General features: G+C 33.3%; 1 protein-coding gene across 1 annotated transcript in view; it reads right to left on the bottom strand.

The window, feature by feature from the left end:
* Positions 1 to 14,660, bottom strand: part of DNAH12 (dynein axonemal heavy chain 12) — a 151,200-nt gene that overhangs the window by 106,882 nt on the left and 29,658 nt on the right. Inside the window, exons 13-14 of the mRNA XM_064496402.1 lie at positions 9,995 to 10,173; positions 8,884 to 9,019 (exon numbers count right to left, since the gene is read on the bottom strand). Coding sequence (XP_064352472.1) covers positions 8,884 to 9,019; positions 9,995 to 10,173 — 315 coding nt within the window. The remainder of the gene's footprint in view (positions 1 to 8,883; positions 9,020 to 9,994; positions 10,174 to 14,660) is intronic.

Below are 14,660 nucleotides of genomic sequence, written 5' to 3'. Positions count from 1 at the left end.
ATTATATATTATATCGCATGTAGAAATTAACCTAATAAAAATTGATTCATGTAATTAATTATATTAATAGATTAAAGGAGAAAAAGCATATGATCATCTCAACAGATGCAAAAAAATGATAAAATTCAACAGCCATTCCTAATAATGTTTTTTTAAAAATCTAATAAAAGATAATTTACTAATCTGATAAGGGTACCTATAAAAAACCTATTGCAAATTTCATTCTTCAGAGTGAAATCTTGAAGGCTTTAACTTTGAGACTGGGATCAAGATAGCCTCTGTTCAACATTATACTAGAAGTCCTAACCAAACCACTGCAGCAAAGAAAATAAAGTTTTGAAAATGTGTAATGTTTAATGAGTACAAAACCAGAACTGTCATTATTTATAAGTTATATAATGCAGATGTGCTAAAAGAAACTATTAAAATTAAAAAGAGAAATAAAAAATATAAATTTTAAATTTTAAATCTTTTAAAAATTTAAGAAAAAATTTAGTGATAATTATTAATTTGAATACAAAATAATTTTATATTATATGTAAAAAGTATAAAATAAAAATTCATAACTTCATACAAATAAATAATTGAATAAATTGATAACTGGAGGAGAAGAAGCAAATCTCCCATGCAGAATAATTCCAAATAAATGATGTAGCTACTCCACTTTAAAGGAACACAACTCCCCTGTTCTTAAGTGTGGCTGCATATGGTGACTTCCTTCCAAAGAAGACAGTGTGAAAAGGGGGAGTAAAAGAGTGAAGAAACACGATAAACAACTTCAGCCTGATGATCAAGGTCAGTATCAATAGTGACAAGTCATGTTGATAATATGTACCCTTGGTATGATGTGATCACTTTACCTTTGTGATCCTCCTCCTAAAAACCCACTACTCCACTCTAATCATGAGCAAAATATCAGCCAATTTCCAGATTCTCAAAACTTTCAAGATCATCAAAAACAAGGAAAGTCTAAGAAACTCTCACAGCCAAGGGGAACCTAAGGAGACATGACAACTAGATACAACGTGGTATCTTCAACGAGTTCCTGAAGCAAGAAAAGGATTTTCAATAAAAACTAAAGCAATCTGAATAAACTATGGACTTTAGTTAATAATGTATCAATATTGGTTTATTAACTGTAACAAATGTACCATACTAATGTAAGATGTTAATAATGAGAAAATTGAGTGTGTGAGGCTGTGTGTGTAATATGAGAACTCTCTGTAGTATGTGCTCAGTTTTTCTGTAAATCTAACTGTTCTAAAAAAATAAAGTTCATTAATTATTTATATAAATTAATTGTATTTTTGTATTCAAGTAACTGAAAGATGAAAAAATTAATATATAATTTAACATAACATTAAAAGAGATTAAGTACCTGAAAGTATAACAGAAGATGTGCATAAACTCTACAGAGATAATTATAAAATACTGAGAGATGTTAAACAAGAGGTAAATAAAAGATATATCATGAACTGGAAGACTCCATATTGCATGTACTGATTCTCCCCATCTATTTAATGTATTTCTAATCAAAGTCCCAGAAGATTTTTGTGGAATATGAAAAATTGATTCTAAAACTTATATTGAAAAAATGCTAATTCTAATTCTCTAAATTTATTATCAATTTTATGTAGTCTCAATCTAAATCCCCAAAGGTTATTTTATGTAATGTGATCATCTAATTCTAAAATTTACATGAAAATACTAAGGTCCAAAAACAATCAAGAAACCTGATGAAGAACAGGGAAGGAAGACATGCTCTACCAGGTATCAAGACTTATTATTGCTATTACAATTAAGCTGTTGTTATTAAGTTAATGTGGTATTGACATAAGGATAGACAAAAAGGCCAATAAAACAGATTAGAATGTCTTAAAACCGATTTGCATATACATGGACACGATATATAAGAGAGATGGCATCACAGAGCAGTAAGGAAAATATAGACTCTTCAATAAATACATAATTGCTTATGCATATGAAAAAATAATGAAATAGCACCTCACATCATTCACAAAAATAAAATTCAGTAAGACTGAAAACCTAAACCTGAAAGGCAAAACTAAACAACTTCCAGAAAAGGATACAAGAAAAACATCTTGACCATGGATAGGAAAGGTTTTTTTGGTTTTGTTTTTTTTTTTTTTTGGTGGAGTGGGTAATTAGGTTTATTTACTTATTTGTTTGCTTTTAATGGAGGTACTGGGGATTGAATCCAGCACCTTGTGCATGTTAAGCACGCTGCACTCTACCACTAAGCTATACCCTCCCCCAGGAAAGGATTTCTTAAACAAGACACAGAAAGCACTACCTATAAAAGAAAAGACTGCTCCATTTGACTAAATTAAAATTAGGAACTTCTGTTCATCAAACACCAATAAAAATTTAAATAAATTACAAAGTAAAGGAATGGGTATTTATCAATAATATATTCAAAACTACTACACTGAACTATACACTTAAAATGGTTATGATAGTAAATTTTATGTTATATTTTATCACAATTTTTAAAAACCTATTTACAAATCAATAAAAAAAAAGGACACACAACCCAAAAGAAAAATGGGTAAAAGATACATACTGGAATGGAATACTACTTAGCTAGACACAAAAAAGAATACAATTTTACCATTTTCAACAATATGGATGGGCCTAGAGGGTATTATGCACAATATAGGTGAATAGGTTTATAACTTTGTGCTGGGAAGGCATAAGCATACTGCTAAATGTAGAAACTATAAGAGAAAAAAAATTTTAAACTTTTATGAGGATGCACACATGGTGGAATTAAAGAAAAAGTATGATTACTGTAGAAACTAAGTGACCCGATTAATACTCTGCTTCAACTCACTCTTCTATTATTCATTATACACTGTTTTCAAACCCTCTTTCTCCCTTCTTTTAAAATTCTTTCTCTCTCTCTCTTATTTTTTTTTCTTTTTTTCCTAAGTTCTATTCCTAAATAGGCATCAGAGAGATAAAATCCTTAAGGACCAAAATAAACGACTGATACTCCATAAACCACAATGCCAAAGAGGTATGAGCAAGACGAAGAAGCAGAAAAACCTTTCCCAATTAAAAGAACAAGAGAAATCCCCTGAAAGAAAGATCAACGAAATAGACATCGATAGCCTACTAGATCAAGATTTCAAAAAAGGAGTGATCGAATTGCTGAAGGAATTAAAAGAGATAGTGTTTAGAGATATAAAATATGTCAAAAATGAAACTGAAGCTATAAAGAAGAGCCAAGTAGAATGGGTAAACTCATTGACAGAGATGAGGAATGATCTAATAGCTGTGCAAAGCCGACTAGATAATGCAGAGGAACGAATTAGTGATCTAGAAGACAGGGCGATAGAAAGCACCCATTCAGAAGAACTACAAGAGAAGCAAATAAAAAATAATGAAAATAGCATAAGGGACCTATGGGATAATAGAAAGCGTCCCAATCTTCGCATCATAGGGGTCCCAGAAGGAGAAGAAAGATCAAAGGGGATTGAAAAGGTTTTTGAAGAAATCATGACTGAAAACTTCCCAAACTTAAAGAAGGAATCAGATATCCAAGTACAGGAAGCTCAGAGGGTCCCAAACAGGAAGAACCCAAATAGACCCACACCAAGACATATCATAATCAAGATGGCCAGAGTCAAGGATAAAGAAATGATTCTAAAGGCAGCAAGAGAAAAGCAAAGAGTAAGTTACAAGGGAACCCCCATAAGGCTCTCAGCTGATTTCTCTACACAAACACTACAGGCCAGAAGGGAGTGGCAAGATATATTCAAAGCCCTGAATGAAAAAAAGATGCAGCCTAGGATCCTTTATCCAGCAAGGCTATCCTTGAGGATAGAATGAGAAATAAAGAGTTTCACAGACAAAAAAAAGCTGCAGGAGTTTAGCAACACTAAACCCATGCTAAAAGAAATATTGAAAGGGCTATTCTAAATAGAAAAGCAGCAGGATGCTACAGAAATGAGAAACACACAACAGGAATGGTGATAATTCATGAATTACAAATAAAGTAAACATGAAATTATAAAAGAAGACATACAAATTACTGAGAGTGGGAGAGGGAGGCAGGGAAATATAGAATATTTTTTTCTTTCTTTTTAAATTTTTTTTAACAGTAGGTTGGGTTTGAGATCATGTTACTATCAGTTTAATAAAAACAGTTATAGTAATGGGTTGATAGATTTACAAAAAAGGGTAACCACAAGCAAAAAATTTACAAAGGAGTCACAAAAATTAAATAAAGTCCATGATAATACAAAGGAAAATTACCAAACCACAAAAGGAAGAAGAAAGGAACAAAGAGGATATACCAATTCAACTGCAAAGATAAGTTCAAAATGGCAATAAACACACATCTATCATTAATTACTGTAAATGTTAATGGACTAAATGCTCCAGTCAAAAGACACAGAGTGGCAGACTGGATAATAAAGCAAGAACCTTCAATATGCTGCATACAAGAGACCCACTTTAGGGAGAAGGACACATATAGATTGAGAGTGAAAGGATGGAAAAGGATATTCCATGCAAATGGAAAAGCCAAAAAAGCAGGTGTTGCAGTACTGATTTCAGACAAAATAGACTTTAAAACAAAGGCCATAAAGAAAGATAAAGAAGGACATTTTATAATGATTAAAGGAGTGATACAAGATGAGGATATTACACTCGTTAATATATATGCACCCAATATAGGAGCACCTAAGTACATACAAGAATTACTAACAGAGATAAAGGGGGATATTGATGGGAATACAATCATAGTTGGAGATTGTAACACTGCATTAACATCACTAGACAGATCTTCCAGACAGAAAATAAACAAGGCAACAGAGAAATTAAATACTACAATAGAAAAACTAGATTTGGTGGATATTTTCAGAGCATTACACCCCCAAAAAATAGGATATACATTCTTTTCAAGTGCACATGGAACATTTTCCAGGATCCATCATGTACTTGGGCACAAAAGAAACCTCAACAACTTTAAGAAGATAGAAATTATCTCAAGCATCTTTACTGACCACAATGCCATGAAACTGGAAATCAACAACAGAGAAACAAAGGAGAAAAAAAGGAAAGCATGGAGATTAAACAATATGTTATTGAAAAAACAATGGATCAATGAGGAAATCAAAGCTGAAATTAAAAAATACCTTGAGACAAATGATAATGAAAGCACAACCACTCAAAACCTATGGGACACAGCAAAGGCAGTGCTAAGAGGGAAGTTTATAGCGATATAGGCCTTCCTCAAAAAAGAATAACAATCTCAAATAAACAATTTAACCCACCACCTGAATGAATTAGAAAAAGAACAAAAAGCCCCAAAAAGCAGCAGAAGGAAGGAAATAATAAAGATCAGAGAGGAATTAAATACAATAGAGATTAACAAGACCATAGAAAAAATCAACCAAACCAAAAGCTGGTTTTTTGAAAAAGTAAATAAAATCGACAAACCTCTGGCCAAACTCACAAAGAAGAAAAAAGAGAGAGCACAAATTAGCAAAATAAGAAAGGAAAATGGAGAAATTACAACAAACAAAATAGAAATACAGAATATCATACGAGAATATTATGAAAAACTATATGGAACCAAACTGGATAACCTAGAGGAGATGGACAAGTTTCTGGAAACATACTGTCCACCAAAACTGAATCAAGAAGAATCTGAACACTTGAACAATCTGATCACTAGAAAGGAAATAGAAATGGCAATTAAAAACCTCCCTACAAATAAAAGTCCAGGACCGGATGGCTTCACCGGGGAATTCTACCAAACATACAAAGAAGAACTCATACCAGTCCTTCTCAAACTCTTCCAGATGATTGAAAAGGAGGGAATACTCCCAAACTCATTCTATGAAGCTACCATCACCCTGATACCAAAACCAGGCAAAGACACTACAAAAAAAGAGAATTATAGGCCAATATCACTGATGAACATAGACACCAAAATCCTCACCAAAATTTTAGCAAATAGAATCCAACAACACATAAAAAAGATTATACATCATGACCAAGTGGGGTTCATCCCAGGGACACAAGGCTGGTTCAACATACGCAAATCAATCAGTGTAATACATCACATCAACAAGAGAAAGGACAAAAACCACATGATCATCTCAATCGATGCAGAAAAAGCATTTGATAAAATTCAACACCCATTTATGATAAAAACTCTCGCCAAAGTGGGTATAGAGGGAACATATCTCAACATAATAAAAGCTATATATGACAAACCTACAGCCAGCATAGTACTCAACGGTGAAAAACTCAAAAGCTTCCCACTAAAATCTGGGACAAGACAAGGATGCCCACTATCACCACTCCTATTCAACATAGTCCTGGAAGTCCTAGCTACAGCAGTCAGGCAAGAGAAAGAAATAAAAGGGATCCAAATTGGAAAAGAAGAGGTAAAAGTGTCATTATATGCTGATGACATGTTACTATATATAGAAAACCCTAAAAGGTCCACACAAAAGCTACTAGAGCTGATTGAAGAATTCAGCAAGGTAGCAGGTTACAAAATTAACGTTCAAAAATCAGTTGCATTTCTTTACACTAACGATAAATCAACAGAAGAAGAAAGTAAAGAAACAATCCCCTTTAAAATAGCACCCAAAGTAATAAAATATCTGGGAATAAATCTAACCAAGGAGGTGAAAGAATTATACACAGAAAACTATAAACCATTGATGAAGGAAATTAAAGAAGACTTTAAAAAATGGAAAGATGTTCCATGCTCTTGGATTGGAAGAATCAATATTGTTAAAATGGTCACACTGCCCAAGGCAATCTACAGATTTAATGCAATCCCTATCCAATTGCCCAGGACATATTTCACAGAACTAGAAAAAATCATAATAAAATTCATATGGAACCATCAAAGACCTAGAATTGCCAAAGCATTACTGAAGAGAAAGAAAGAGGCTGGAGGAATAACTCTCCCAGACTTCAGACAATACTATAGAGCTACAGTCATCAAGAGAGCATGGTATTGGTACCAAAACAGACATATAGACCAATGGAACAGAATAGAGAGCCCAGAAATGAACCCACAAACTTTTGGTCAACTCATCTTTGACAAAGGAGGCAAGAATATACATTGGAATAAAGACAGTCTCTTCAGCAAATGGTGCTGGGAAAACTGGACAGCAGCATGTAAAACAATGAAGCTAGAACACTCCCTTACACCATATACAAAAATCAACTCAAAATGGATTAAAGACTTAAACATAAGACAAGATACAATAAACCTCCTAGAGGAAAACATAGGCAAAACATTATCTGACATACATTTCAAAAATTTTCTCCTAGAAGAAATAAAAGCAAGAATAAACAAATGGGACCTAATGAAACTTACCAGCTTCTGCACAGCAAAGGAAACCAGAAATAAAACAAGAAGAAAACCTATGGAATGGGAGAAAATTTTTGCAAGTGAAACCAACAAAGGCTTCATCTCCAGAATATATAAGCAGCTCATATGACTCAATAAGAAAAAAATAAACAACCCAATCCAAAAATGGGCAGAAGACCTAAACAAGCAATTCTCCAAGGAAGACATACAAATGATCAAAAAGCACATGAAAAAATGCTCAATATCACTAATTATCAGAGAAATGCAAATCAAAACTACAACGAGGTATCACCTCACACCAGTCAGAATGGCTGTCATTCAAAAATCCACAAATGACAAATGCTGGAGAGGCTGTGGAGAAAGGGGAACCCTCCTACAGTGCTGGTGGGAATGCAGTTTGGTGCAGCCACTATGGAAAACAGTGTGGAGATTCCTCAAAAGACTAGGAATAGACTTACCATATGACCCAGGAATCCCACTCCTGGGCTTGTATCCAGAAGGAAATCTACTTCAGGATGACACCTGCACCCCAATGTTCATAGCAGCACTATTTACAATAGCCAAAACATGGAAATAGCCTAAATGTCCATCAACAGATGACTGGATAAAGAAGAGGTGGTATATTTATACAATGGAATACTACTCAGCCATAAAAACTGACAACATAATGCCATTTGCAGCAACATGGATGCTCCTGGAGAATGTCATTCTAAGTGAAGTAAGCCAGAAAGAGAACGAAAAATACCATATGAGATCGCTCATATGTGGAATCTAAAAAACAAAAACAAAAACAAACAAACAAACAAAAACAAAGCGTAAATAAAGGACAGAAATAGACTCACAGACAGAGAATACAGACTTGTGGTTACCAGGGGGGTGGAGGGTGGGAAGGGATAGACTGGGATTTCAAAATTGTAGAATAGACTACACTGTATAGCACAGGGAAATACACACAAAATGTTATGATAACTCACAGAGAAAAAAAATGTGACAATGAGTGTGTATATGTCCATGAATAACTGAAAAATTGTGCTGAACACTGGAATTTGACACAACATTGTAAAATGATTATAAATCAAGAAACTAAGTGGACATCTATAGGAGATAGAGGAAGGGAATTAGTTATGATCAGAAAGTCATAAGCAGAGGGCTTCTGGGGTGCTGGCAATATTCTATTTCTTGACCTGCGTGGTAGCAACATAGGTGCTCCATTATAACTTTGTTTAACTATATGCTTTATACATTTTCAATATGTTTATCATATCTCACAATGAAAAAAACTTTTAAAATATGTAAATTTTTAAAATTCTTTTCTTCTTTTAGTTGAAGTATAGTCATTCACAATGTGTTAGTTTCTGGTGTACAGCATAATGCCTCAATCATGCATATATATACATATATTCATTTCCATGTTCTTTTTCATTAAAAGTTATTACAAGATATTGAATAGAATCCCCTGTGCTATACAGAAGAAATTTGCTTTTTATCTATTCTTATATATTAAAAATTCTTACCTTGATCCGTGAAACCAACTCATGAATTCCTACTGTTCGGGCTTTTTCTACATAAGATACAAGATCCATCATCTCTTCTGTTGTCTCAGGGACTTTTAATGCATGCTCTTTAATTGCTTCAAATTCACTGCAAATACTGACATAACATTCTGCTTTATTATAATTGTAGTAACTAATAACATATCACACTTAGTGTCATTATGATTACCATAAAATAGAAACTGTAATATCCTAAAATAATTAATTAATTCACTAAGGTATCTTAAAATACTTAAGTATAAATTATCTTACATTATTCAACATACATCTATATCTACACATCCTTACAGAAGTTACAAACTAAGAGGGGCCAGACAGGTAACAAATGAGTTAAATGAGTTGGAGGATCAGTTGCTTGAACACTGGGTGAATGAACCAGGGACATTCTCCCTGTCAAAGGGAAAGGTGCTTCTCAGCTCCATTTACCACTGCAAGCCCAGTGTGGCAAGGTCTTCCAACTTCTTCAAGAGAAATAAGGATCTGGAGTGCGTGTGTGTGTGTATGTGTGTGTACTCTCCTAAGTTTGAAATGTTGATAGCAAATTCAAAATTTGTTTGAAGAAAATACAACACAATATGAGACACATAAAACACATCTGCATGACACATTCAGCTAGTAGTTCATGAATCCAATCTTACAGCCACGCTGCAAACTAGGTATTACTATCTCCATTTTACAGATGCAAAAAATAAACTAGGTGACACAACAAGTAAATATTGTGGTCAGGAATGATCCTAGATCTTCCCAATATCACTGAAAGTCTGTGGTCTTTCCATTATTGTGCAACCTGTATCCAAATGCTGGTTTATGTCAATTTCTTATTTGAAAAAAATCCTGGGTTGCCTCAAAACTAGTCTCATACAGTATCAAATGAGAAGAAACCAGACCAACAGGACCACAAAGAAACCTCCTTAGGAGGCATCAATAGAGAAAAACTTGTAACTACTTACATGTTAATCTTTTATTTTTAAACAAGAATTGTTATCAGCAAACTACCTCTTCTAGCCCTGTAATTCTCAGTTTGGCAACTAATTCTAATTTCTAATTCTACTTGGCAACTAATTCTACTTACCATTCATTTTCTTTCCTATGTTTTGAAGCTATGTCATTTAATAATAAGTTTGCAAAGGCTTTTGCTTTGTTTGTTAGGCCTGTCTTCAAATCTTCACAATCCAAACGCACCATAGGAAAATGAACCCACTGAGGCAAAAGCATTATTTCTGAAGCAAGGCTGAAAAATTTTCCTATAAACTTAAAAAAAAAAAAGCATTTAAAACAAAAATGCTTAGAATTTTCAAATTCATCATTGATTTTTTAGTACAATAGTATGGTGAAAAATCTTAATCATATGATATAAACGTAAACTCATTTCTCTTTGCTAAGTGACTAAAATTTTTTCCATTGTTACATGAAATCTTTTTTCATCTGTCCTTTCATTAAGGAATTTACCAATTTACCAGTTAAAATCCAATACAATGCCATTTATACCATCAATATCTGGACATTTCACAAGGTGAAATTTCCCTCAGTAACAATTAAAAAAACTATCATCTAAGTAAACTCAGCTCTTGGTTTAAAATCAAATCTATATCATATGACAATTTGTATAGTTGACTAATAGTTGCTTGTGCCATTACTGATACCTCACTGAAAATTCTAATTCAATCTTCAGGGAAATAAATATAAGAAACACTTATATTTGGTTTGGGTCAAAATAATCCAGAAGGAGAGAAACACTGTGCTCTGCTATTTACCAAAGTTCCAAGATATTGGAATTTATATAAATTCTTAATATCTAGACACTGGGATAATTTTTAAAAATTGAGCAAAGCAGTATGGAAGAAAACCTGACAAACTGTATTGTAACAAGTTTTATGGAAAATGAAACATATCTACCAACTTTGGGTAACTTTGACTGAATTTTCACAATCCATCTTTAATGTTCCCTCTCTACCTTCCTCCTCACCTCATCCCCACCCTCCACCAAAATGCCCCATGTTGCTTTTATTCTGCCTTGAGAAGAGTTTTTCTTTATTTCCTTCTTTCTCAAAGCTACCCTATTTTTCTAGAGTCTCCAGTATTTGGTGAGTTGGGCTTAAAATTTTCAATGTTTAATGGAACCAAGGATACTAATTAATTAGTTCAAAGACTACATTGAGCAGTCATGGTTCTTGGTTGGAAATATACCAAATAGAGAGTAGATAGAGCTGATGGCACCAGAGAAGGGAGAACAGATATTTCACTTTTCTCAAGTGCCATCATCCAGTTTTTCTGGATTATAATTATATGGATAAGAAAATGGGCTGGATAAAAGAAAATATGGCACACTGGAAACAACACAAATGTCCATTTACAGTAGAAAGGATGGCATATTCATACGTTAGAGTGCTATGTTGTAACAGACTATGACTGTATGCAAAAAATAGTTGAATTTCACAATGATGAGTGAAAGAATATATATATATATATATGATATATCTTTCATATCAACTTATCATGGGGCAAAACTAAACTATATTACTTCAGGATGAATGTATAGGTGCTTACTAGAAAGAAAAGCAACAAATGTCAGGATAATAGTTACCAATAAAGAAGGGGGATCATGGTTGAAAAGAGGCACATGGGTGGCTTCTGAAATGCTACAAAATTCTAATTCTTAATCTAGGTGGTTATTAAGTTATAATTATCTACAAAAATCTGTACATATATGCTTTATATACTTTTTTATATTATATTTCACAGTTATATTACACTTTTTAAGTGGAATATTTTAAACACACAAAAGTAGGCAAAATGTACCCATCATCCAACTTCAACAATTATGAACTCATGGCCAACCTTGTTTTCTCTATACCCCTAACCACTCCCCTTCCATTTTATTTTTACACAAATTCTAAGCATCACATCATTTCATCTATATATATGTTATAGTTCATATTTTTTATTTCTCCCAAATAGGCATACCAGTCACAACTACAGTATCTCATAATTGACAAAGAAACCCAGAGATCTATTACTAAACTTAAAAGTAAATTTTTATATAGTTATGTAAACCATCCAGAAATTATAAAATTCTAGAAAGTTTCACAGTAAAATACTAGACCTAAGGAAAGAGTCATTGTGAAACCCAATGAAACATATGCTCAGCTTAGATATTTAGGGTTTACAGATACTACAGGTTATGGCTAGGACCAAAAAAATGTAGCTGTTAGCTCATAGAACATTTACTGTGCCTATTCTCTGCACAGCATCGTATCGATATATGATAAAATAAAAATGAAAGAGAATATGCCATCTCTGACTTTGTGAAAGTAATAATGCATTTATGAATCCATTATGTATTTTTACAAACACATAAAAACCAGGTAAGATAAAAAGTATGCATACTAGAAAAAAACATATAATCATCTTATAGATGCAGAAACAGCATTTAACACCATTCAACACTCTTTTGTGATAGTAACACTTAACAAACCAGGAATAAAAGACATAAAAGGCAATGTCCTCAACTTGATAAGGAGTATTTAGGAAAAATCTACAATATTGTACTTAATGGTTTAAAAAATTAATGTTTTCCCTCTAAGATCAAGAACAAGATAAAGAAATCCACTCTCACTACTTCTATCCAACATTGTACGAGAGGTACTAGCCAGGGAAATTAGGCAAGAAAAATAAATAAAAGGCAACCATATTAAAAAAGGAAAAAGTAAGACAATCTATATTTGTAAATGACATGATATTGTATATAGAAAATCCTAAACAATACACACACATACACATAAAACTATGACAACTAATAAACAAATTCAACAAAGTTGTAGGATAATATATACAGAAATACCAATATTCAAAAATCAACTACTTCTAGACATTAGCGATCAATAATTCAAAAATGAAATTAAGAAAATAATTCCATTTATAATAGCTTCAAAAAATAAAATACTTAGAAATTAAATTTAACAAAACAAGTACAGGACTTGTAGAACACAAAAAATTGGGGGAAAAGTGGAAAAGCACTATATGACAGATTGAAATGATGCAGACCAGCCTCCATGTAACCTATTAGAAATATGCTCTATATGTTCAAGAATGTAAAAGAAAATATGAACATAAGAAAGAGAAAATAAAATTTACCAAAAAATTGGTAAAATATAATACCTGAAATGAAAATGTTACTTATATGAATAAGGGCAGCTTAACACCAGAGAAGAAAAGATTAATGTACTTAAAATGATGCTACAATTATCCAGAATGAAGCATAGAGAGAAGAAACTGAAAACTCTGAACAGAACTTCAGGAGGGAGGGTGTACCTCAAGTGGTAGAGCACATGCTTAGCATGCAGAGTTCCTGGGTTCAATCCCCAGTACTTCCTCTAAAAATAAGTAAATAAATCAACCTAATTACCTCCCTCTCCTGGCAAAAAATAAATTAAAAAAAACAAAAAAGAACTTCAGTAACCTCTAGAATAATGTCAAACAGTCTAATATATACATAATTGAAATTTTAGAATTGGGGAAGAGGAAGACAGACGAAAAAATTGAAGTAATAATGTCTGAATGTTAAATTGAAGTAATAATGTCTGAATGTTTTCCAAGCTTGGTGAGAACTATTCAGATCTAAGAATCTTAACAGTATTTTTTGAGAAGAAATACAAAAGAAACAACGCAAAAGCACTTGACAATCAACTAGCTAAAAACAACAAAAAAGAGAAAATCTTAAAAGAAGCCAGATTTTAAAAACATTACAGAAAGAAACCCAGAAAAGAATTCCAGCATGACAACATGAGTTCTGTGCACCTGCTGAAAATTACTTTAAAAACAAGTATTTAAATTAAAGCTTCTGAAAATGGTCATAAGAGTATGCATAAAATGAGGAAATATCTATTCATTAAAATCCATTAAAATTTGGTTAAAAAAAGTTGAGACTCTGTAGTATTTGAACCTGGATTGTTCCCTCCCTCCCTGCTCCCAGCTCAGCAAGGTGGAAATTCCACTCTAGACAAGTGCACTCAAGAACAGGGCTCTCTCTCCCCATAGCTTCCAGCTGAAGGGCTTAACTAGCTGTTGCTGAATCAAGATTCCTGGTGAGTGCAACCGGGAGGCAAGGACTCCTTGTTTCACCCAGATACCACTCATGGAAGGGAGGGTCTACCTTGGTCTTGGTACCACTGAGAATACTGGGACACCAATCACACTTGCCCAGCTGGTAAAGGTGGCAGTTCCATGCCAGAAGAAAGACAAGAAAACCTCAGGTTACTGCTCTCTGTTCCACTGAATGTTCAGCTCCTTAAGTGGGATTATCACTGAGAGAAGCATATCACATCCCCATTCCCAGTTCCAGGGCCTTGGCCCAGAGATTTTTCCTGAGGGTGAAGGGGAAGCAGGTCATAAAACAGATACCTCCTAAGAAAGAAAAATACCATATGATATCACTTGTATGTGGAATCTAAAAAAAAGACAAACAAACTTGTTTACAAAACAGAAACTGACTCACAGACACAGAAAACAAACTTATGGTTATGGGGGCGGGGGGAAGGGGGTGGAAAGGGATAAATTGGGGGCTCGAGATTTGCAGATACTAATATATATAAAATAGATAAACAAAAGGTTCATACTGTGTAGCACAGGGAACTATATTCAATATCTTGTAGTAACTTATGATGATAAAGAATATACGTATGTTCATGTATCACCGAAGCATTATGCTGTACACCAGAAATTGACACAACATTGTAAAC

This window comes from Camelus dromedarius, chromosome 17 (assembly GCF_036321535.1).
Source record: "Camelus dromedarius isolate mCamDro1 chromosome 17, mCamDro1.pat, whole genome shotgun sequence".
Classification (NCBI taxonomy): domain Eukaryota; kingdom Metazoa; phylum Chordata; class Mammalia; order Artiodactyla; family Camelidae; genus Camelus; species Camelus dromedarius.
This window is presented reverse-complemented; position numbering and strand designations above follow the sequence as displayed.